The following is a 22,193-nucleotide window of genomic DNA, read 5'->3' on the forward strand; positions in this document are numbered from 1 at the left end:
AGAAGTGCTGAACTGCCCTTGACTTCAAGTTAAGCTGCTAGGTGCTCAGCACTTCTGAACATCAGCCACTTGGGTGTCTAAAACTCAACTCAGGAGTCTACTATGAGGCACCCACTTTTGAAAATCTTGACCTATACATTTTGTACCTTCAGCAGCAGCCCCTGTGGCACAGATTTTAAAAGGATTCATTACTATTACCCTATGATTTGCATTTAAAAAGTCCACTAGAAAATTTGTCTTGCTCTTCTATGCAGCGGCATGCATCTACGTATACAATGTTTGCATTGCATGCCCCTGAATTCACAAAAAATGTGGTCCAACTGGCAGCCCATGGGACCATTCTGTCCAGCCCCTGAACATGCACTGTAGAACAAAATTGTGTCCTCTGCAAAGCATGACCTTGCATACACTGTACGCGCAAGGTCACACCACATGGACGATGCCATTTTATGGAACTTCACTAAAAAGTCTGGACCACCTAAGGCAGTGTTCTCAACCAGGGCTATGCGTACCCCTGTGGTTCTGCAGAGGTCTTCCAGGGGGCACAACATCTTATCTAGCTATTTGCCTAGTTTTACAATAGGCTACATAAAAAGCACTAGAGTAAAGTCAGTACAAACTAAAATTTCATACAGACAATGACTTGTTTACACTGCTCTATGTACTATACACTGAAAAGTAAGTACAATATTTATATTTCAATTGATTTATTTTAGAATTATACGACAAAAATGAGAAAGTCAGCCATTTTTCAGTAACAGTGTGGCTGTGACACTTCTGTATTTTTATGTCTGATTTTGTAAGCAAGTAGTTTTTAAGTGAGGTGAAACTTGGGCATACGCAAGACAAATCAGACTCCTGTAGGGGGTACAGTAGTCTGGAAAGGTTGAGAGTCAATGACCTAATGCAGGCAAGTGTGGAATTGAAACGTACATGACAGACCAGAGCTAGTGGTGCAAACTCTTCATCAGGATGGAAAGCTTAGTGCAAAATTGTTCACTAAAAGTTGCTGCATGTCTAAAAGCACGCCACAGCTTCCAGGTCAAAGAGAATTGATATTATACTGTGAATAAAATAGAGCATAGGAACAGACAAGTCTGAGGGCTGCAAAAGAAAGCTAGTCTGAAGAGAAGTATTGTGCTGGACTGGAATGTCTCCAGGGGAAGGAGAACAGGATAATCTGGAGGACGATGTTAGGAGGAAGATCTTGAGGATGAATGGGACGATCTAAGACAAGGCAGTGTATTAGTAAAAAGTCAGTTTAGGACTTCTGATTCAAGTAACAATTAGTGTTTGCCTTTTATTTAAAAAAAAGTCAACTTGCTTTTAAAAAAAATTATTTCCCCCCCCATAAATGTCTACAGAATAAGGAGAAAAATTCTGCAGAACTTGGCAACATAGGCGCCAACTCCGTGGGTGTTCCAGAAAAAATGGTGAGTGTTGAACACCCACTGGCAGAACCCCTATCAGAATCTCCCCCTCGCCTAGTGCCTCCTGCCTGCCGGCAGGCCCCGCCAATCAGCACCTCCTCCTCCCTCCCCGCGGCTCCTGCCCACAGCAATCAGCTGTTCTGCAGCGTGAAGGAGGCATGGGGGGGCGGGAGGGCGGAAGCGAGGATGAGGAACGCTCGGGGGTGGAGTGGGGGCGGGAAGAGGTGGGGAGGGGCAGGAGTGGAAAGAGGCGGAGCCTTGGGGGAAAGGATAGAGGGGGGTCTGATACAAATCACACTGAAGTGAAAGGAAAGACTCTCACTGACTTCAGTGAACTTTGAATCAGGCCTATAGAATCTTCCATCACTAAGTGGGGGTTGTGCCCCAGTCAGTCCTGATTGATCTGATGAGTGCTTATTTTCCAAACTGAAATGGGTTGATGTTCTCACTCCAGTTCCAAATGGATAGCCACCACATCACAGAAGCTACTACAACTGTCCCTACTGTAGAACCTCAGAGTTATGAACACCTCGTGAATGCAGGTTGTTCGTAAATCTGAGCAAAATTTTATGGTTCTTGTTTCAAAAATTTACTACTGAACATTGAGTTAATACCGCTTTGAAACTTTATTATGCAAAAGAAAAATGCTTGTAACCATCTTCATTTAAATGAAACAAACACAGAAAATTTTCTTATCTTATCACATCTTTTTTTTAAACTTGTCAAATCTTTCCCTTTATGTTTTTAGTAGTTTACATTTAACAAAGTACCGTATTTGCTTTTTTTCCCTGCTGCTGCCTGTTTGCGTACTTCCCGATCCAGATGAGGTGGGTGGTTGACAGATCATTTTGTAACCCTGGTGTTCGTAACTCTGAGGTTCAACTGTAATTAGCTCACATGTTGGCTATCTCAGCAGACACACCAAAGACTGAACGGACTTGGTGACTGAACACAACTCACCCCCTAAGGACATTTGCTTTCAGGTCAGGGTTGGTGGAACTGCATTAAGAAGTTTACTCTGAAGATGCTCGGGCTATATCTGTTATGTCAATAACTCTCGGGAGCACTAACTTCACACACGCACACACACTCTCTCTCTCTCTGAAGTAATATATAAAAAATGTACAGTACTCTTTGGCCTTGATATATTAAGGAAAAGTCTGCTTGTGAATTTCCATAAGGATCAGTTTTTTAAAAAAAGTCTCAGTTCTGATAGCTGTAATTTCATTAGTTTCCCTTCAGGGGAAAAGTTATTTTATTCATATCGGCAAGATCCCAAACCAAGCCCTTTCCAATGTCCTTGCTCTTTCGCTCTTACCCCCCGACCACTAAAAAGCATTTAAAAATTACACCTAACTTCTCATTCAACATCTGACTGATCAAACATCTGGTGCCAATTAAAAACTGATGAAAAACACCAGGTTTCCAACTAAGATTTGTAATAACTGATAACTATGAATAGTCAAAGCCAGCTATTAATCACAGGTGGCCCAAAATCAGAAGCATGCAAACTCCTGAAGATTAAGTAAAACATCATTTGCTCATCTTTAAATAATGTAGCACTGCATGAAGACAGCACATGACAATTATTGATTTATCTGAGCACTATTAATCTGTCCCAGCCTGTGCTAAAGTACAGGCTGTTGAAATACCTGGCTGCACTCCTGTCAATGCCATTTTTATTACAATGAGAATTTCATTAGAATCACTTCATGAGAGAACAAGTCATCAGGATTCTGAAGTCTTTTCTAATGTCAATCGACAACTCAGTCGAAAGAAACAATGCAGCCTTTATGCAAACAAAGATCTCTAAGAATTCTTCCCCATCTCACCCTTGCATTCTCTCGCCTCACCCCTCCCACTTGATTAGAGGCAGGAGTTGCTGCAGGGGTTAGAGTCTGTGCTCTGACACCTCTCTCATTAAAATATGTTCGTACATGTTCTCAGAAAGCAAGTATGGAGTAACGTGCTGGCAGACATTTGATATTTGTCTTTATATTTTAATCGAAGAGAATCAGAGTCATTTTCCAGGGGTAACATTGGGGAGGTGATTTAAACTGTTCAAATTTTTAAAGTTTTATTGGTGGAGATTCTCTAAATATATAGATAGATAGATACAGATATATCTAGATACAGAGATAGAACTAGATATTGATATGGAATAAATAAATAATTCATAGATCAATCCAAATGTAAAATAATGATTTGTTTATCATTTACATTTTTTTTTCAAATTAATCCCAAAATATTCTTGTTGTGACCTTGTTGTGCTCTCCTCTTGAGTTCTTATCTGTTCTCTTCTGATGGAGACACATCCTGATCCCACTGAAATCTCTGAGGGTTTTGCCATTGACTTCATTTGGACCAGGATTGAGCCCTGGGAATTTTTCTTTCAAGACCTACTTGTACATAGTATAGTTTAGCTACAAAACTTATAATATTAGAGCTCATCCAACACAGATGTAATTTCCAGACATGTGAATTACCTCAACGGCCTTTAGCTTCCCTCTCTTCATGGGTCTCCTTCACCATTGGGATCTACTGGAGTCTTTTCTTAGTACTGTGACCTAGAAACTATGTCAAGATGTCAAGAATAGGTTCACAATAGGCTGTGTGACCTATCCCCAAGAATCTGAACCTATCCCAGTCAAATCAAAGTCAGCAGTAAAAATATTTACTGAAAAATACAGATTTTAACTTGGAATCAATGCACTATTCAGTAATTTATCAGATGCAGAAATAAATATACAAAATGCAACAGAACAATTTTAAAATAATTATTTTAATTACTACTAAGTAGAAATCACCTGCCCCATCCTGCTCCCACTTTAATTATGTAAATGGAAGTTTTGCTATTGACTTCAATAGGAGTACCCCTCCCCCAACCCCCAACCTATTCATAAATCCTGGCTAAAAATGGCAAAAATGCTTAGTATACAAAATAGTATTGTGTGGTATGTCATTTTAATTAAAACAACCTTCCAGCTGGGTATACAGTGTTTGATTTAAGTGGCAATGAGCTAATCCACTGGAACAGAAACTCGCCCTGTGAAATGCATTGTTCCACCAAAAGCACTGACATTTCAAAAGGCTGTCATCAAGTATTATCCTGCAATTGTGGTTTATATCAAGAGATGAACTCTGTACTCCTCTGTGGCTACTTCCCTTTCTGGGTTGACTCCATTCTTTGTTGATAAAACCACTTCACTCCACCAGAGCAAGCGCCTCGCCTGGACAACAATCTTTTAGAAAACTCGATGTCACATCTAGTATGAAAATAGAATTCAAAATTTTGCAACGCTCACGATACAGCCACACTAAGTGACTAATGCACTGAGACTCCCTGTCTGACTGTTCATCACCAGCATTTGCAAACCAGACAGCAGATCCTTCAGGGAGGAGAGGTGCGCTTGAAGAGAATACGTCAGAAAACCGAGAACACATAATTCTCTGCATTCAAAGTGGCATTTGTTTCCTTCATTTCCCTCCCCTCCTGAGCTGCGTCTAAGCCAATTACTGTAAAATTAATGGTTTTGCAAACAATTCTCAATGGGGGGGAAGGCACATCCATTTTTTTTTTTAACTCTCATTCAATTTCGAAAGGAATCAGTTTGAAAGAACTGACAAAAAGAGTTCCTTGTTATTTCATTGATTGTATGCTTTAGTGCACAGTTATAAGTCTTCAAATGATGAGCATTGCACAAAAACTATCTGTAGATTGAGAGAAGTAATCAATTAAAGGGACATCGTCAAGTAGGTAATCTAGTGGGAGGGTCCTTGGGATTCTAATAGCTCTAGTCTCCTCATAGTACACACACTTACTGGTAACAGGTTAGGCCTCTGATTCTTCATTCCACTGCCAAAAGGAAGTTTATATTTTTGTAGAACATGGGGGGAAAAAAGTCAAGCTTTGTTTCCCCTTGGTGCATGTAAAAAGCACACATTACACGTACGACTTCAGTGGCCACCATTCAACATCCATGTGATATCAATGTGATACATTTCTCTTGCATCCAAGATCATCTAACTTTCCTCTTTCCACTAAACCACCTATGCAGGTTTTATTGGAACGTTCCAAACCCATGATCAGAGTCAACCAGCTGTCATTTAAAACAACAAGGCCGCAAGCTCGGAGCCTGGTGCAAACCACTGGGACAGAGAGGAGGCGGCTCCAGTTGGAATAACTGAAAACCGCACTAAATACTGAATAAAGCAAACAATTTTCCTCCTCCAAATAGGGGCCAGGGAGAAGTCAGAAAAAAGACACACTGTTTGGATCTTTTCAAGCCGCAGGGGTCAGGGCAGCAGTGCAGCACCCTAGAGCTACCTTGCCCCCTCTGAAATGATAGCAGAAGACTAAAGGGACCATGAGGGCTCTTCCAAAAGAGATGATGTCGGTCCTACACATTAAAATGGGACCCTACAAAAATCTGCCTCCTTACTAGATAGCCACTGTGCTCCCACTGATGCCAATGGCAAAAATCCCATTTGACATCATTGTTACAGGATCAGGCCCTAGAATAAAAAAGTGGAGTCATTTTTTGGGGACGCTGCCAGCTTTAGATACAAGTGTTTCCAGTACAGAGTGGCAATTAGAAACACACGGAATCTGAGCTCATGGAAACAAAGGAAACTTCAAAAGAGAAGTCAAACTTACAGAATCTCTTATCAAAAACAACTATTTGCTGTGAAGGAGATCAGAAATTCCAGAGAACAAAGTCAGGGTTTCACATATCCACACCCTTGGAGCCCCAGGGGATACTGAAGCACGCAACGGGAAAAAAGCACAGTCCTACACTCCTGAGACTAGAATTGTAAAACAACCCCATTATCTACATGAGAAGGTATTACAGGATCTCCATAGGTAAGAAACAGAACAACTACTTCGGTGGCAACTGGATCACTGCTCATACTTTTCATTCAATTTTGGGCAGAGCCCAATCATGGGAAAAGATGCATTTTCAGAAAGTCACGAGCATTGGAAAAATCAGTATCTAACAATGACTATAGCCTTTCCTGTCACAGCCCCATCACCTGCTGTCACACACAGGCTGGTAGTAGTCAGAGACAGATATGGTCAGCTTCCAGCTACCAGATGCCAGTCAGATTACACCCTCACCATTGCCAGTTACAAACAACGGCTCACACCCGCTGCTGTTAAAGTCAATGGCAAAACTCTCAGCGACTTCACCAGGAGAAGGATCTGGTCCATTGGCCTGAGGATCTATAGCCAAGTTACAAACATACCCTTCTGAAATGCTGATTCTGAATAGAAAAAAATAACCCCTTTTTCCTTTTGAAGTCTGGCTTGAAAGGAAAATGACAATCTGCATCTCTGTTGTTGCAGGCTGAGGCTCCTCAGGCTTCAGCGGCTTTTATGTACATTTTAAAGGCATTTAATAGCAGTAAAGTAAATACAAATCTCTCAAGTATTTTTCCTACTCTTCCCTCCCCATCTCCCAACACACTCATCATATTGGTCTGAGACAGAGACCAGCGCTCGGACACTGAGGTGGTAGGGCTTCTTAGAAATATGGATGGATAGATGGGATAGATTTTTGGATGGATAATGAGGCCAGCTGATAAATATACAGGATAACATCAGGCCAGTTTGGCTCACAACTGTGATCAGACTACCAGGTTGGCCTCATGTGAGGACAATTCGTTTGGCTGATGGCAAATGGAGGTTACGCTACAGATTTTTGGCCAGATCCTTAACTGGTACGTAGCTCCATTGACTTCTGGCCAGAGCAAGCCTCCACAGACAGATGCCTTCTTGCCCTTCACTATTTCATATGGCTGCTCTTCTGCTAAAAGAAAACATACTTTTCATGGGATCTGACCTTAAAAGTTTGTTATTTTGCTATTTATAATGTACTACTGACTTCCTCTAGCCTTACTCACTTTGCTGTATCTATGACCCACAGTTTCCATGTTACACGCTATATGACAACACTATTGGAGCTACACTATTGACAGCAGCTAAAGTCCTGCTCCACAGCACCTAACATCCTCAGAGAGAGGACGTACCGCACCATTTACATAGATGGGGCAAGGACAGCACTGCGCTGCTACCTGTTTTTTCTATCTGGCTTCACATTCTGTCCTTGAGGCAGACAAGAAAGCAGTCTCCTCACAGCCCCGGCTCAAGCCTTCTCCCTTTGAGCTACCCTTATGTTTTCCCACTGACTTAAAGGGGAGCAGGATCAAGCCCAAAGTGAGGGAGATACCAGTGGAGTGGAAGCAGAACTGGTCTTTAATATCCCATGGAACCTGTGACTGAGGAGAGGAATGTGATTCTCAGGGGACACCCACACATGAGAGAGAACCCACAATTCATTAAGTGACTATTTCAGTGGGCTGTGACTGTTTCACTGTCTTATCTCTACCTAGTCCTGTGAGGGTGTGGGGAGGAAAGGGGGAAAAGAAAAGATTAAAAAAAAAAAGGTTCAAATGACTCTGTCCCCTCCCCCCCCCCACACTAAGGTCCCTCAAAATCCTAAAATCAGCCTTGATCAGGAGCAGAGTGATCCTCTGCCAATTTCCTACATTGCTGGGACTGGCCTGTATCTTTAGGGGCACAGTCCTGATAGTGATATCCTACCTCTCAAAGTGCTCCTCCTTTTGTTGTCCTCTCTAAAAAAGAAAGAAGTAGCAAAGCTCTGTCTGGCATGCCGGAGTATCTCTTTTGACAGCGTTTGTCCCCTCCAAAAGGAAGATGAAAGATAGTCAGAAAGGAGAGATTTTCACTAAACAGCACCATCCCTAGCATTCTAAAAGCTTTATCACATTCTTGCAGCAAGACCAGACTCATTGCGTGTATGCCAGATACCTACAGCTCTCAGGTTACTTTGCCAGAATTGTCCTCAGAGGAGCAACATGGATCTGAGGTGCGTACACGCACACACAGAGACATCCATAACTAATTGTTCTGCTCCCCTTATCTCCATGAGGATAGTCTGAATCTAAATACCTATAGATATAGCACATGTAGTTAATAATATTTCTTTACTAACAGTCTCATATTAATTTAATTTTCTTTCCCCTCCTCTTCTGCCAGTTTCTCCAAGAAGGGCTACCTACTTCTGAAAGGCCAATTCAGCCTGGACCAGAACCAGCACAGTCTAACAAGCAACTGCTGGACTCATGCCTGGATTTGAAAACAAAGCCCCACTTTGGAAGATGGGGAGTTATGGGCTTTGAGGGATGCTTTCTAGATCACATGTATGCTTACATTCTAGATTACTAATGTGATCCTATTTTAGAGCAGGATAGAGAAGGCTATTAGCATCTGTACCTTGGAGACTCTACAGTGGAACGTAAGGTTTTACCATGACTCCTGTGCAGCCCAATTTTTGAACAGATTTTTTTTTTAATCACTAGAAGGCCATCAACTTCAAATAAGGGGTTGGTGCCTGTACATCAGCAACCCCTTGACTAAAAGCCCCCTACTTTAAAGTAACACCCTTTTATCAAGAGGACATCCCAGACATGGCAAAGTCATTGCGTTTAAGGCCAGAAGGGACCACCAGATCATCTAGTCTGAGCGCCTGTACACTCTGAGGACAGTCTTCACACCGAGCCAACAACCAGAATCAGACCAAAGGGTTACAGGTCTCAGGAGACTAAACTATTGTGTGCCACAGTCAGAGAACAGGAGGAACCAAGGTGTGCCCATGCAAAGGTCAGTTGTCTCCTGAGACTAGCACGGCTGTGTAATAATAGTGCCTCTTACTAGTGCTGTGTCCATCTCTACTTAGTTCTGTGCACCCATAAGGCAGCTGTTACAAGTGGTGACACAGCGTTAAGGATTGGGGGGTTTCTGAGTCATAGAAAACACATACAGGGGCAAATGTTCCAGAGAAAGGAGGTAAGCTTTTCAATCAATCAATGAGTCTGGCTGGGTGATCCTGGAAACGATGAAGAACACAGGCTGGTGTTCAGATAGACCCACTCTGATTACCCACAATCCATGTGTCTGAACTGTACAGTTAGAACAAGGTAGTCAGGGGAAGGAACAGCAACTGCAAAAACAGGCCCTGGGGAGAGCTGCTGAGCACCTTGGACAATGAATGGATAAACTGGGGACTTTGTTAAAAGTTAGTAAGTCTCTCCCACTTTCTTGACACCCTGCTACCCTAAACTTGGGGAGAGCAGACACATGTTCATCGTTCCACCAGGGAGGTGACCGGCCACATGTTTGGAGGTACTGAAACATGGCAATTACCGCTGTGGCAGCTTCAATATTATAACACCACTTAGTATTTACCCACTTCAAAATATATATCCAGCTTCAATATTATAACACCACTTAGTATTTACCTAGGGCTCTTCATGCGAGGATCTCAAAGCACTTTACAAAAGAGGCTGTGTATCATTATACAGAGGGGGAACTGAAAGTCAGGCTGCTTATCTCTGCCCAAAGATAATGAGCACCCAATCACCCATTAAAATGAGCGGGAACCAAGAGTATTCTCCGCCTTTGAAAACGAGGCCGTAAAGTGACACGTCCAAGCTCACAAGGTGAATAGATGGCCAACTTGTGAAGGCACACTGTCAGCCATTGCTTTGTACAAGTCTATGCCAGTCTTTCCATTCAGTAATTAGCAGCTTGGTGTGCATTAAACGAGCCAAAGTTTCCACCCTTTCAGATTAAAATTCTAGAAGAAACAGCTGCCAGGCTCACACAAATAGGATCCTTTTAAAGTCTGCTGCTCTGTGTAATCATTTGAGTCATCATTTTGTATCTTCTTCACACAAACAGGTGGTAATGAGCCCATGAGAACATTGTGAGTGAGCTGTAAGCATTATCCAGCACATCAGTCAAGAGACTGAAAAGACATGAACTGTATTTTCAAAACATCTTTCAAAGATCAGAAACTAAGCAGAACCCCTCAGCAATATTCCAGGCAATCGTGATGTTGAGTTTCATCAACAGTGTCGGAAACCTGCATTGCCGCAGCCCAGACAATACCTATTTTGTGGCCAGAGACAAGACTTTGGTGTTTACTGCTGTCAAGCTTGTTCCTTGCACCAGAACTTTAAAAAAAAATCCCAAAGCCACCAGGTTAAAGTTAAAAAGGGTGAATTATTATTAGGTGTAATCACCCTACAGCATGAAGACTCATGTTGGCTCAGGAGAAGAACACAGACCAGTCACCATGCTGTTCAGTACAACAAAGCAACTGGGTTTTATTTTAATTGCCATTAAAATAGAGCAGAATGAATCACAAATTCAGTTCCCAGTAGCAACAGTTGGCAAGGAACCATGATCATCATTTTGAAAAGGTCCTTAATGAGTTTCAATTTGAACTAACTTTCCAGACATCTGGAGACCACTGGCTCCATCTTCCCATCACTTCAGCCAATCAGCTTCCTCCACCTTTCCATGTTTAAGAATATACAGTAGATCTGTTGATTCCACCTCTTCCTACAAAAGGAGTAGATAATCAAAACCACTTAACCATGTAACATTTGCATTTCTCTATTATTTCCTATGAATCTGATGCAGTTAGCTCCAGCTGTGCAATTTCAGATCTTTTGAAAAAGAAACTCATTGACATCCTACCATAAGGGGAAGATGTGAGACATATGTTCATGTTTGTCTACGATATTTGTATTATTTATCGAGCGCCACTGATGTGTATGCTATTTTGCCTTTTAAAAACCCGGCAGTTTCTTGTCCTTAGGTGTTTACCATATAAATTAATTTATGTGAAAAAAGAGACGTGAAAAAAATAGGATGAAAAAACAGTGTGGGGTGGGTGGAAATGTAAGCCCACCCCAACCAATCCTGTTTGAATTTGTCAAAACAAATACAGACTCTACAGCACAACTAATTCCTGGCATGTGTCTGGCAAGAGAACACCAACAGTATTGGGAAATGGCAGGCAAAGAACCACCAGAATCCTACAGCTCATTTCTAGAGGGTGGGGATAGAGCAGCCGGCACTTTCCCAGACATGGTTGGCCTGATACCAGCATCCACTCTCCAAGGACAATCCCGTATAGCTCTCCTGTGTAGCAGACATATCATCACCTTGCAATGCAGTCTTGGTTTAGCTTTGCCAAACACCCACAGGGCGGGGAGTTTCCACAGCACAGAGAGGAGTTGTAGAATATGAAATAAAGGTTGGCATAAACTTTTTGCACAATGGTCCCATTGCTGACAAGAGTTGAAGCACCTTGAATATCTCACTACAATCCTCTGCCTGTCCACCAGAGGAACCCAGACCACATGAGGGCCATCTGCCAGGGCCCGGAACGGAGGTGATATCATGGAGGTGGTTCCAATCCTTGAGAGCTAATTGTCCCCCAGAACATACAAACCATTCAAGTCCTGCCTTTAAATACCAACAGATAAATACAATGGAACGGCATGGGCTTTATGTGCTGGGATCTGCAAGAGAGGCGACAGAGAAATGAAATGTCACTTGCTGCCATGTTATATACTGACTGTATCCTCCTGAATGTTTGTGGAAAATTTCACCTCAGTTGTTCTTGAAAGTGAAACACCAGCTTTTAAAGAGGGGAGTGAGTTCTTGATTGTAGAGATTACAAAAGGGCTCTAATACTGCTGGAATCTTTATGTAATAGGCACCCTTGGGACAGAACAGCAGTACAGCCTGTACTCATGTTTTACACTCATAAGAATGGCCATATGGGGTCAGAGTGATGGTCCATCTAGCCCATTATCCTGTATCTGACAGTGGCCAGTAGCAGAATTGTAGGAGAGCATTCAGAACAGGGCAGCTGGAGTGATCCACCCATCTTCCCTTTCCAGCTTCTGACAATCAGAGGTTTAGGGTTGCTCTGAGCATGGGGTTGCATCTCTGACTATTCTGGCTAATAGCCATTGATGGGCCTACCTGCCATGAACTTATCTAGTTCTTTTTTAAACCCATATTTTTAAACCCACTTTTTGCCTTCACAACATCCCCTGGCAATGAGTTCCACAGGTTAATTGTGCATTGTGTGTAAAAGTACTTCCTCTTGTTTGTATTAAACCTGCAGCCTCTTTATTTCATCGGATGACCCCTGTTTTTTGCACTGTGGAAAAGGGTAAATAACACTTCTCTCCATTTTTTCCACACTGTTCATGATTTTATAAACCTCTGTCATGTCCTCCTTTAGCCATCTCTTTTCTAAGCTGAACAGCCGTGATCTTTTTAGTTTCTCCTTGTATTGAAGCTGTTCCATACCCTTGATCATCTTTGTTGCAGTTCTCTGAACCTTTCCTTGTTCCACTATATCCTTTTTTTGAGATGGGGTGACCAGAACTGAACACAGCATTCAAGGTGTGGACCTATCATGAATTTATATAATGGCATTATAATATTTTCTGTCTTATTTTCTATCCCTTCCCTAATAGTTCCTAACAATCCTTTAAGCCTTTTGGACTGCTGCTGTGAACCAAGCAGAAGTTTTCAGAGAATTATCTCCAGTAACTCCAAGATCTTTTTCTTGAGTGGTAACAGATAATTTTGAACCTAATCACAGATGTGCCTGTGTGGCTACAGGAGCTGTAAAAGTAAGTTATTTAAAGCAACAAGCAGCTGCACAGCAGTCTGGTCAGCCAGCCAGCACATTTGGTTTTGCCAGCACAGCTCCAAGTACCGGCTGGCTCGTTTGAGGCAGCTGATGCATTGGGAGAGGGTACACAAGAACTCGGAGTTTGCAGATGTAGGCTGGCGGCTTGGGTTTATTTCTTAAACAATGTTTCACAGAAATATAATAACAGATCTAAATGGCATAATGATGGCTTTACAGTGAAAATAGAAAAACTGCACTAGGAGAGAAACCTACCTCAGTGAGGAGGGGCCTATGCAAAGGTCAAGTCAAAGCTATGACACAATGCTCAGATAAGGTGTGTGCTGCTGGTTATAGAGAAGAGATCCCTTAGGGAGAGAACTTGTTCTGGTTTCTTACTGGTTTTTGTTATACATTCAGACAGCACCTAGCATAATGGGGCCCTGGCCTCTAATTGCCACCTCAATACAAACAAAAAATGATGGTATTTCTATCTGTCTCAAAAGTGAGGTTATCAGAAATCCTACACCGAGATGGGAGAACAGCCAATGCAAAGGAAATGAAATTTTGACCTCTCTTGGATGTTATAATGTGAGAGGCAACAATGCCACCCAATGCTCAATGAAGTAATCATCTTCACTGGTAACTTTTCTGGTTACAGGCAACTTGCAAGCTATTGAGGCAAGCCTGCCTTTACTGTCTCCACAGGAAACTCAGAGAGTTTCTGGGGAGACGACCAGTGGGGAGCTGGGAAAAAGAAAGACTGCTCTTATACTTTGGCAGCATGAGAAAATCCCTCACAAACTCCACTCTGGACACCAAACACTATTCCCCGATCCTATTTCATCCACAGGCATGCTTGCATCCCGTCCGACACGCAGACTGCGAGCTTTCTGAAGGAAAGACTGTCTTTTCCATTACCTGTCTGCAAAGCACTTAGCCCAATGGCCCCTGATCTTTGACTGAAGTTCCTAGGCACTACCATAATACAAATAATAATCATCATCCCCCACTGGAATAGTCCTGTTCCTTGCATTGTGTTTCTCTGCTGTTAGTTTCTACACTTTTTCATACAGCTGTTTATCTTTTACTTGTTTAAATCGAACTTTCTAATTTTGCTTCCTTTTCCCCACACTATCAACATTATTTGTCCATACTGTGATTTGTTTTTAATTAATTTCCCCATTCCCCTGCATCATCAGGCCAAGAATGGTAAGCACTAGGAACAAGTGTTGTGCCTCTGAGCAGCAACTGGCAGCCTCTGCCTAAGTCTTCCAAACACAATACTTCCCACCTGTTCAAATGAAGCTCTCTCTGAGTCACAGCAAATGCTATTTTGGGGCAGTTGCCAACCCCATAATGAAAGAATGAAAGAAAAGAATCTTAGATAGAAGTGAGATATTTCTTCTCCCTTTCACTGGCATGCAAACTACTATCCAGGCTTTCAAATACTTGTAATGCCTTAATAGTGGTAAGTGGGACCTCTCTCATATTGTACAAGCCCTATCTTACAATAAAGGAGGGAGTGCTTGTGAAGGGTGCCTGGTTGACAGTCATGAAGAATCAAATTCTCTATCCACAGACCAGATATAAAGCTGGAAGCAGGAGTGCAAAGCTTTTCCACACTGCACATTAATATGCACTAGCTCTGAAAGAGGACTACCAGTCTTCACTTCCATTAAGCCCTTCATCTATCCGCTGACCCTGCTAACAAGCGTATCCGCTGTGCATGTTGCATGCACACGCCGTCCACTGGCCCATGGACTGAGACCTCCAAAATCATTTTACAAAACCCGCTGAACAGATGATAAGTTTTCTATCACTATCAAGGTGGAGCCATGTTTGCACCAATAACCAAGAAATGAAAAGCTTCAGATCCCATTGCTATGGTTCAAAGTTTGCCTCAGTGATTATTCCTTAAAACCAAGGGTGATTTACAGTGACTGTAGGAGAAATAATGATTATGCCATTTTCTGACAGGCTACTTGCTCCCATCAGACTTCTTATCTCCACTGGTATGTGCAGTTCCTGCTCCAAGCAAGCAGCTTCTATTCCACTTGCATCCCAGCTGAACCTGCCCATATACCTTTCAATCACAGCTAGAGTGGCTGCACAGAGAGCCTGCTGGGAGACAAATGGTACAGGAACTGGCTGAAGTGTTGGGCAGATATGAAGTCTGGCAGCTGGTGGCAAGAGAAGAAATGCAACGTTGGCAAAATGGGGAGGCAGCAGTCATTAGAAATTACAGAATCCTGCTTGTCGTGCAGTCAGAGACAGTCTCTCTCTCTCTCCTCCCCATCACAAAGGTCCTCAGAGACTCCAGTCTGAAAAGCACTTCGCTTTCCCCAGCATTGTTTGCATTGCATTTTAAGAGAAGGCCTTGTAACAGCTGTAATGAGGATGAAGGATACAAAGATGATATATACTGGTACTGCAAGAGCAGACAAAACAAGTCAAAACCAAGAAGAAGAGAGAGGGTCTCGTTCTAAGGGGTCCATCTTGCAATGAATTTCAGGTAGGGCCAGGTCCACTCATGTGCAGTAGCTTGCAAGTCAGAGGCCAAAAGAGACTGCCAACTCCAAGAATACATACAAGTAAACTTTCTACTATTACTATTCACTATGTTGTTACTGATCACCTAATTAGATGTTCACCTTACTGAGGAAAACTATGCACTGTGCACACTTAGAATACTCTTATTGTCACTTATAATGTCACTGCTCTTTAACAATTATTTTTCAAACTTAAACGACGATTATTCAGTGAGGACTAGCCACATGATAAAACTTCAGTTTAACAGAAATCAGCAGCTTTTGTTGTTTTGAGTACAAAAAAAAGTCAAAACAATTTCTTAAAAGTACAAAAAATATTAGTTTATACTAGGGCTGTCAAGCGATTAAAAAACGTAACCACGATTAATCGCATTGTTAAACAATAATAGTATACCATTTATTTAAATATTTTTGGATGTTTTCTAAATTTTCAAATATATTGATTTCAATTATAACATCCATGCTGATGACAGGCTCTGCTCGATAACAATCCAAAGCAGTGCCGACCAACACATGTTCATTTTCATCATCTGAGTCAGATGCCACCAGCAGAAGGTTGATTTTCTTTTTTGGTGGTTTAGGTTCTGTAGTTTCCGCATCGCAGTGTTGTTCTTTTAAGACTTCTGAAAGCATGCTCCATACCTTGTCCCTCTCAGATTTTGGAAGGCACTTCAGATTCTTAAACCTTGGGTAGAGGACTGTAGTTATCTTTAGAAATCTCACACTGGTACCTTCTTTGGGTTTTGTCAAATCTGCAGCAAAAGTATTCTTAAAATGAACAACACGTGCTGAGTCATCATCCGAGACTGCTATAACATGAAATATATGGCAGAATGCAGATAAAATAGGCACTAAAGTTTTGCATTGTTTTATTTTTGAGTGCAGTTATGGAACAAAAAAAAATCTACATTTGTAAGTTGCAATTTCACAATAAAGAGATTGCTCTACAGTACTTGTATGAAGTGAATTGAAAAATACTGTTTCTTTTATCATTTTTACAGTGCAAATATTTGTAATAAAAATAATATTAAGTGAGCAGTGTACACTTTGTATTCTTTGTTGTAACTGAAATCAATATATTTGAAAATGTAGAAAAAATCCAAAAATATTTAATAAATTTCAAATGGTATTCTATTGTTTAACTGAAATTAATTGCAATTAAATTTTTTTTTAGTTAATCGCATGAGTTAACTGCAATTTAGCGACAGCCCTAGTTTATACTTGTCTAACTCAAACTGGTTCAGTGGGTTTTCTGTAGAGTTTCTGAGCAAAACATCCACAGCTGGTTTGAGACCAAGCATGAAATTTCAGATCAAACATTATTTTTAAAGAAAGTTCCTGGCTGTAAAGGTTTTTGTTCTCAACCTTTAATCCTAGAAAAATCCCTATCATCATAAAAACAAAGCAACATAAAACATTTGTCAAATTAAAATGCTGGTTGAAAAACTTGTTCAGATTAAATAGGATACTTTAAAAGGCCAATAATCTGAACTGCTTTTTATTTTTGGTCAATGGGGAATCCAACTGATCACCTGGAATTGGGAATAAATTGAAAGAATCCAATCATTTTCAGGTTAAACTTGCACCCTGTCATCAAGTTATTAAAAAAACAAGCACATCAATACTCTGACAAAAAGTATTGATGATTATGGACAGTTGTATGGGCCAGATTCTTCACTGCTTTATCCCTTATGCAGTCATTTACTCCTGTGCAAAGAGTGCAAAACACTGCATTTTACATCGACTGAACACACTGTAAATGCCCATGCAAGGTGAAAAGCAGTGGTGAACCAGGCCGTATGTTCTCTACATAACTACTGGCTACCAAGACATTTGTGAAGCAAAACTTACGTGTCAGCAGTCCAGTCTCCACCTCCCTGTTCCTTCAGTGGTGCTACTAGAACTATGCAGAAAATTCCTGAAGAAACAGGTGAAACCTGCCAATTTGTGGGTTTAATTACAAACTGAACACTTGGGCTGGATTTGCTGAGGTTTTTGAGCTGTTCAGCAAACTGGACCAGTTTTAGAAGTTTCATATGGATGCTATTTATAAAATAATAATAATCATAATCATATTTTAAAAAACAGTGGGTTTGATGAGTTTTGTTTTGAGGACAAATCATCCAGGCAGAAGGAATTTGGATCTGGAGAAGGAACTGAGAGTGAAGGAAGAGGCAGTGCTACCTTCTCCGGAAGTTCATACTTTTACCAGCTGATCAGAAAGATGGTCATTTTTCACACAGTTTATCTGTACCTTGTTTGATAAAGTGCTGCTGAAATGATTAAGGGAACTTAGAAGCATGACAGAGGAATCAAACACTTTAAGAGTTTAAAATCCACATTGTACATATGAGAGTGGGTAAAAACCGATATACATCAATATAATACAAAATGATATTCCATTTCAAAAACCACTGGTGCTGAAAATGAATCAATTTATGAACAGCTATGGCTGCGTTTATGCAAGGAAAAGAGAATGGGGAAACTCCAGGGACAAGGAAAAGGAAAAAGAAAACTTGTCAGCCACTCACCTTATCCCCTCAGACCCACTAACCAGGGCTAAAGTTAGATTAGAGTGCATAAAGCTGAAACACTCAGCAATTCAAAGGATTTATGAAAAAATATTTTACTTCTGTCTCTTTTAACGTATACCATTTCCCTCTTTTATCTGCTGTAAGTGCCACGAGAGTGTGATGTCAATAAGATGTGCAAAGGCTTTTGTGTAGCTGAACAGTTTTATAGTAACGCACTGATAAATGAAAGGATTTGTCACTGTTAACACATTAACATGTCTCTCTGAGATCCAAGTCTGGACTCGCTATAACAAATAATGCTGTCCTCTTCCAGGCATTTTCTTTCCAGGAAATTAATTGGTATTTCAATTTTTGCATTCATAGTTTAGTCACACCCCGATCCTTATCCTGCCAATTGCCATCTTCACATGAAGTATGCAAGTAATTTTATAAAATGGATTTTCAAGGTTTCATCTGTAAAAAGCCTGAATACCTTGTCTGAGTATGATAGCCTCCCTCCTGCTCTGAAAGGTTCCTCTTGTACCAGAGGATGCATACAATTTTATCCCACAAAAACTTCACATTTAATAGCATTAATTTACATGTGTAGAGCACCTTCATCCCCAAAGACCCCAATGCACTTTACAAACTCACCCTCTCTGTACACACAGACACACACACACACACACACTGTATAAATACATACTGCTATATATACAGACATAAGAATCACCCACCACTGACATGCAGCTCTTGCACGCATTCCCAGCATGTTCTTTGCAAGTCAGTTTTCCATGCCTTACATCATATCACCACCAAGGAGGAAAATAACACAATGTGATGTAAAGGCATGGCAATATCCTTGCCAGGAAAGTCCTGGGAATATATACAAGCAACTGAACAACTAGACAATCTGGATGACTAGAGCTTCTCCGGCAGCATGCCACATAGGTTAAACTGATGTAAAGTTTGATTTGCGGTGAGTTGCACCTCCATTCTCCTGCTCTGTCAGTGTTTATAACAGCCCCAGCTTGCTATTTGGCAGATGACCCTCAGGCAATTGTTTATACAAGCAAAGGATGTTCATTATCAACAACCCTGCCTGCCTAGTAATGATGAAGGTTTAAGAAAAACAGCACAACAACCCAATGCTCATCAACAATAAACAGGGTTCTGGAAATGTTAGGTGGGGAAGGATGCCAGGGTGGATACAGAGGAGATTTGTCTCATGACCTACCTGAGAGACCTTTTTGACAACATCACTGCCCACGCTAAGCCCCTGCACATAGGAGCGCACTGCGATGAAAGCTCTCGTCGCCTTCAGCTTCAGGTCCCTCGGAACTTCTCCAAAGGGCTTGTGCTGCTCGGCGTGTTTCACCATGCAGTCCAGGTACTCGTCAGTGATGTGGTACTGGGGATTCATCAGCTTGAAGAGGCGCTCCAGCAGGCGTGTCCAGAACTCGTTGAGGGCCTCTTCCAGGTTGATGTTGGAGCCCCGGTAATAGCGCCGCAGCTCGCTGTACAATTCCTTGAAGAAGTCCTTGACGTTCTGGCTGTACAGCTCTCCATACGTGCTAGGAAAAGTGTCATGGAGGGCCTTCTCTGACTTGTTCAACAAATCCTGGAAATAACCTGCAAAGAGAGGGAAAAGAGGAGGGTGACAAGATCAGCAGGAGAACTAGAAATCTCTAACAGGCCAGTCTAAAGATACCTACTTGGTTGCACCACTCAGGAGGCTGAGAAAGAGGAGCCAAGGTCAGCCTTTCCTCTTATCTTCTGACTGAACTCCTCTTCCACCCACAATTTTAGGTCTTGAGCTGTTACTAAAAGGACAGAGCAGGATATGCTCCACATAGAGTGATCTGCTGCCACCTTGCTCCTTCCCTCCATCAACATCTAAAAACAACGTCAAGTGCAAGCTCTGGATATGTTCCTAAAAATCTGCTGTGCAGAGTGCAGTGTTCTGCCACTAAGCGTTCAGAGCCACATTTCTCCTTGGTTAGTGCAAGGCCAAGCAATGCAACCAATCCAGCCAGGGCAGAAGTTAATGGCCAAGGGGATCCACATGGAAGTGCCCATACTCAGCCTGCAGAAGTTCTTCAGCAACAATGAATGGTTACAGCAAAATGAAAATTCAGTAATCCTACTTCTGCCTGTTTAATTGCTCTGGGTAATGTATGTAAATCACTGTTTAAATCAGTCTGACAAAGGGCTGTCAGAATTGAAGATGCTAAGTGCTTCTCTTCAGTGCTGTCATTGCGTGACAAGAACTCATATGCACAAGTTAACAATCCCGTTTCAGAGACTGCACCAGAATTAACACACACACACAAAATTGTCCAAACAATTCTTGAAACCTGAATGCTTGTTCATAGTTTGAGAGATGCAAGACAAGTGCTTGATACAGTATAAAACATTTGTATTTGATAAAAGCCGCAAATTAACTACCGTATTATCTGTGATCTCATTAATAACAAATGACAACAGATTTTATATTTCTTTCAAACCATACTGCCACAGTGCTTCTGCAGTTAAAGCTGAGACAGTATTTTCTTTCAAAGAATTTGTAGGATATTAAATATTAAGGCCTTGAACAGCAAGATACTTAAGCTAGGACTTAACTTTAAGCACATAAATAATCCCTTCCTTATTAGCAAACCATTTAAGCATGTGCTCACCTGAGCAGTAACTTTAATGTTGACTTCAGTGGGACTACCCAAGTGAGTAAAGCCACCAGCATTTGACCCTCAAGAAGTAAACTATTGCATAAACTCTCATTCACTTCCAGAAGATTTTTAAAAATTATGTATTTTTTTCAGTAATGCACAGAAAGCAGGGGTGCACAGTTAAGCTAAGTTAGCAAGGCTAGACAGTCCTACACAGTTGTCAGGTAAATAGGCAAAACTGGAAGTAGGGCATTCTATAAATACATGAATCTAGGAAGATTTGGTAATGGATCTCAGCCACCATCAATCTCAGGAATTTTTTAATCCACTAGGGGAAAAATGAATACAATATTAATGATTTCTTTTAAAATATTACTGCCATTAATTAGGTTAGCCCCCCAAGCCCCCTCCTGCACCCCAACCCTATGCCCCAGCCCTGAGCCTCCTCCCAGAGCCAGCACCCCATACCCCCTCCTGCATCCTGAACCCCCTCCTGCACCCCAAGCCCCAGCCCTTAGCCCCCTCCTGCAGCCAAACCTCCTGCTCCAGCCTTGACCCCCCTCTCAGAGCCAGCACCCCAAACCCACTCCAACACTCTGCCCCAGCCTGGAGCCTCCTCCTGCACCCAAACTCCCTCCCAGATCTTGCACCCCTCACCTCCTAGTGCACCCAATCCCCTACCCCAGGCTCAGTCCAGAGCCCCCTCCCACATTGTGAACCCCTCGGCCCCAGCCCAGAGTCCTCACCCCTGCATGAATCACAACCCCCTGCCCAGTGAGAGTGGGGCAGAGTTAGCGATGGGGGCGGGGCCTCAGGGAAGGGGCAGGGTAGATCCTGGGTTGCCCTTAAATTCAAAAAATGATTTTGGGCGTAAAAAGGTTGAAGACCACTGGGTTAGACAAACACCTGTTAGGCATGGTCTAGGAGGTCTACTTGGTCCTGTCTCAGTGCACGGGGCTTTAAATGCCACTAAATGGCACCAGGACACTCCAGAAACAGAAAACGAAGACTATATCCAGTTCAGGCAACAGGAAAATGTAGGTAAACGGAGTGTACTGCAATTATTCCTTTGGGAATACAAGTGGAGCACCCGAGATACCACCCTTCCCATTTCCAGACCTCAATTTTGCATTTCATTCAAAAGATTAAACCTCCACAACCAACCATCTCCTCCTAACACCACGCCAGAGCAGTGACTGAGTGGTTACTAGAGGGAAGATTCCCACCTCCTGAATTGTCAACATCACCTTGTTTTCCCCCTAGAAGTCTCCCATTCATCCAGCTACTGCCCAGGCTGGACACGGCTTATCTTGGGAGACCTAACAAGATCCCCGTACAATATAGCAAGTTCAAGTCACACACAGCATGGTGATGTGTGCCAATGTGCCTGAATGGGACAGAACCCTTATTTGTCACAGAGTGCACTTGTTCAGGATGGTACTTGACCGTAACAACCTGGTGATATCTTCCGCTCCTCCCCTCGCTACACAAAACGTAACTGCTA

At 42.0% G+C, this 22,193-nt stretch overlaps 1 protein-coding gene across 1 annotated transcript in view; it reads right to left on the minus strand.

The window, feature by feature from the left end:
- The window catches only part of GPC1 (glypican 1), a 316,953-nt gene that overhangs the window by 40,053 nt on the left and 254,707 nt on the right, over positions 1-22,193 (minus strand). The window contains exon 3 of the mRNA XM_054039262.1: positions 19,261-19,655. Within this exon, the coding sequence (XP_053895237.1) occupies positions 19,261-19,655 (395 nt within the window). The remainder of the gene's footprint in view (positions 1-19,260; positions 19,656-22,193) is intronic.

This window comes from Malaclemys terrapin, chromosome 9, assembly GCF_027887155.1.
Source record: "Malaclemys terrapin pileata isolate rMalTer1 chromosome 9, rMalTer1.hap1, whole genome shotgun sequence".
NCBI lineage: Eukaryota > Metazoa > Chordata > Testudines > Emydidae > Malaclemys > Malaclemys terrapin.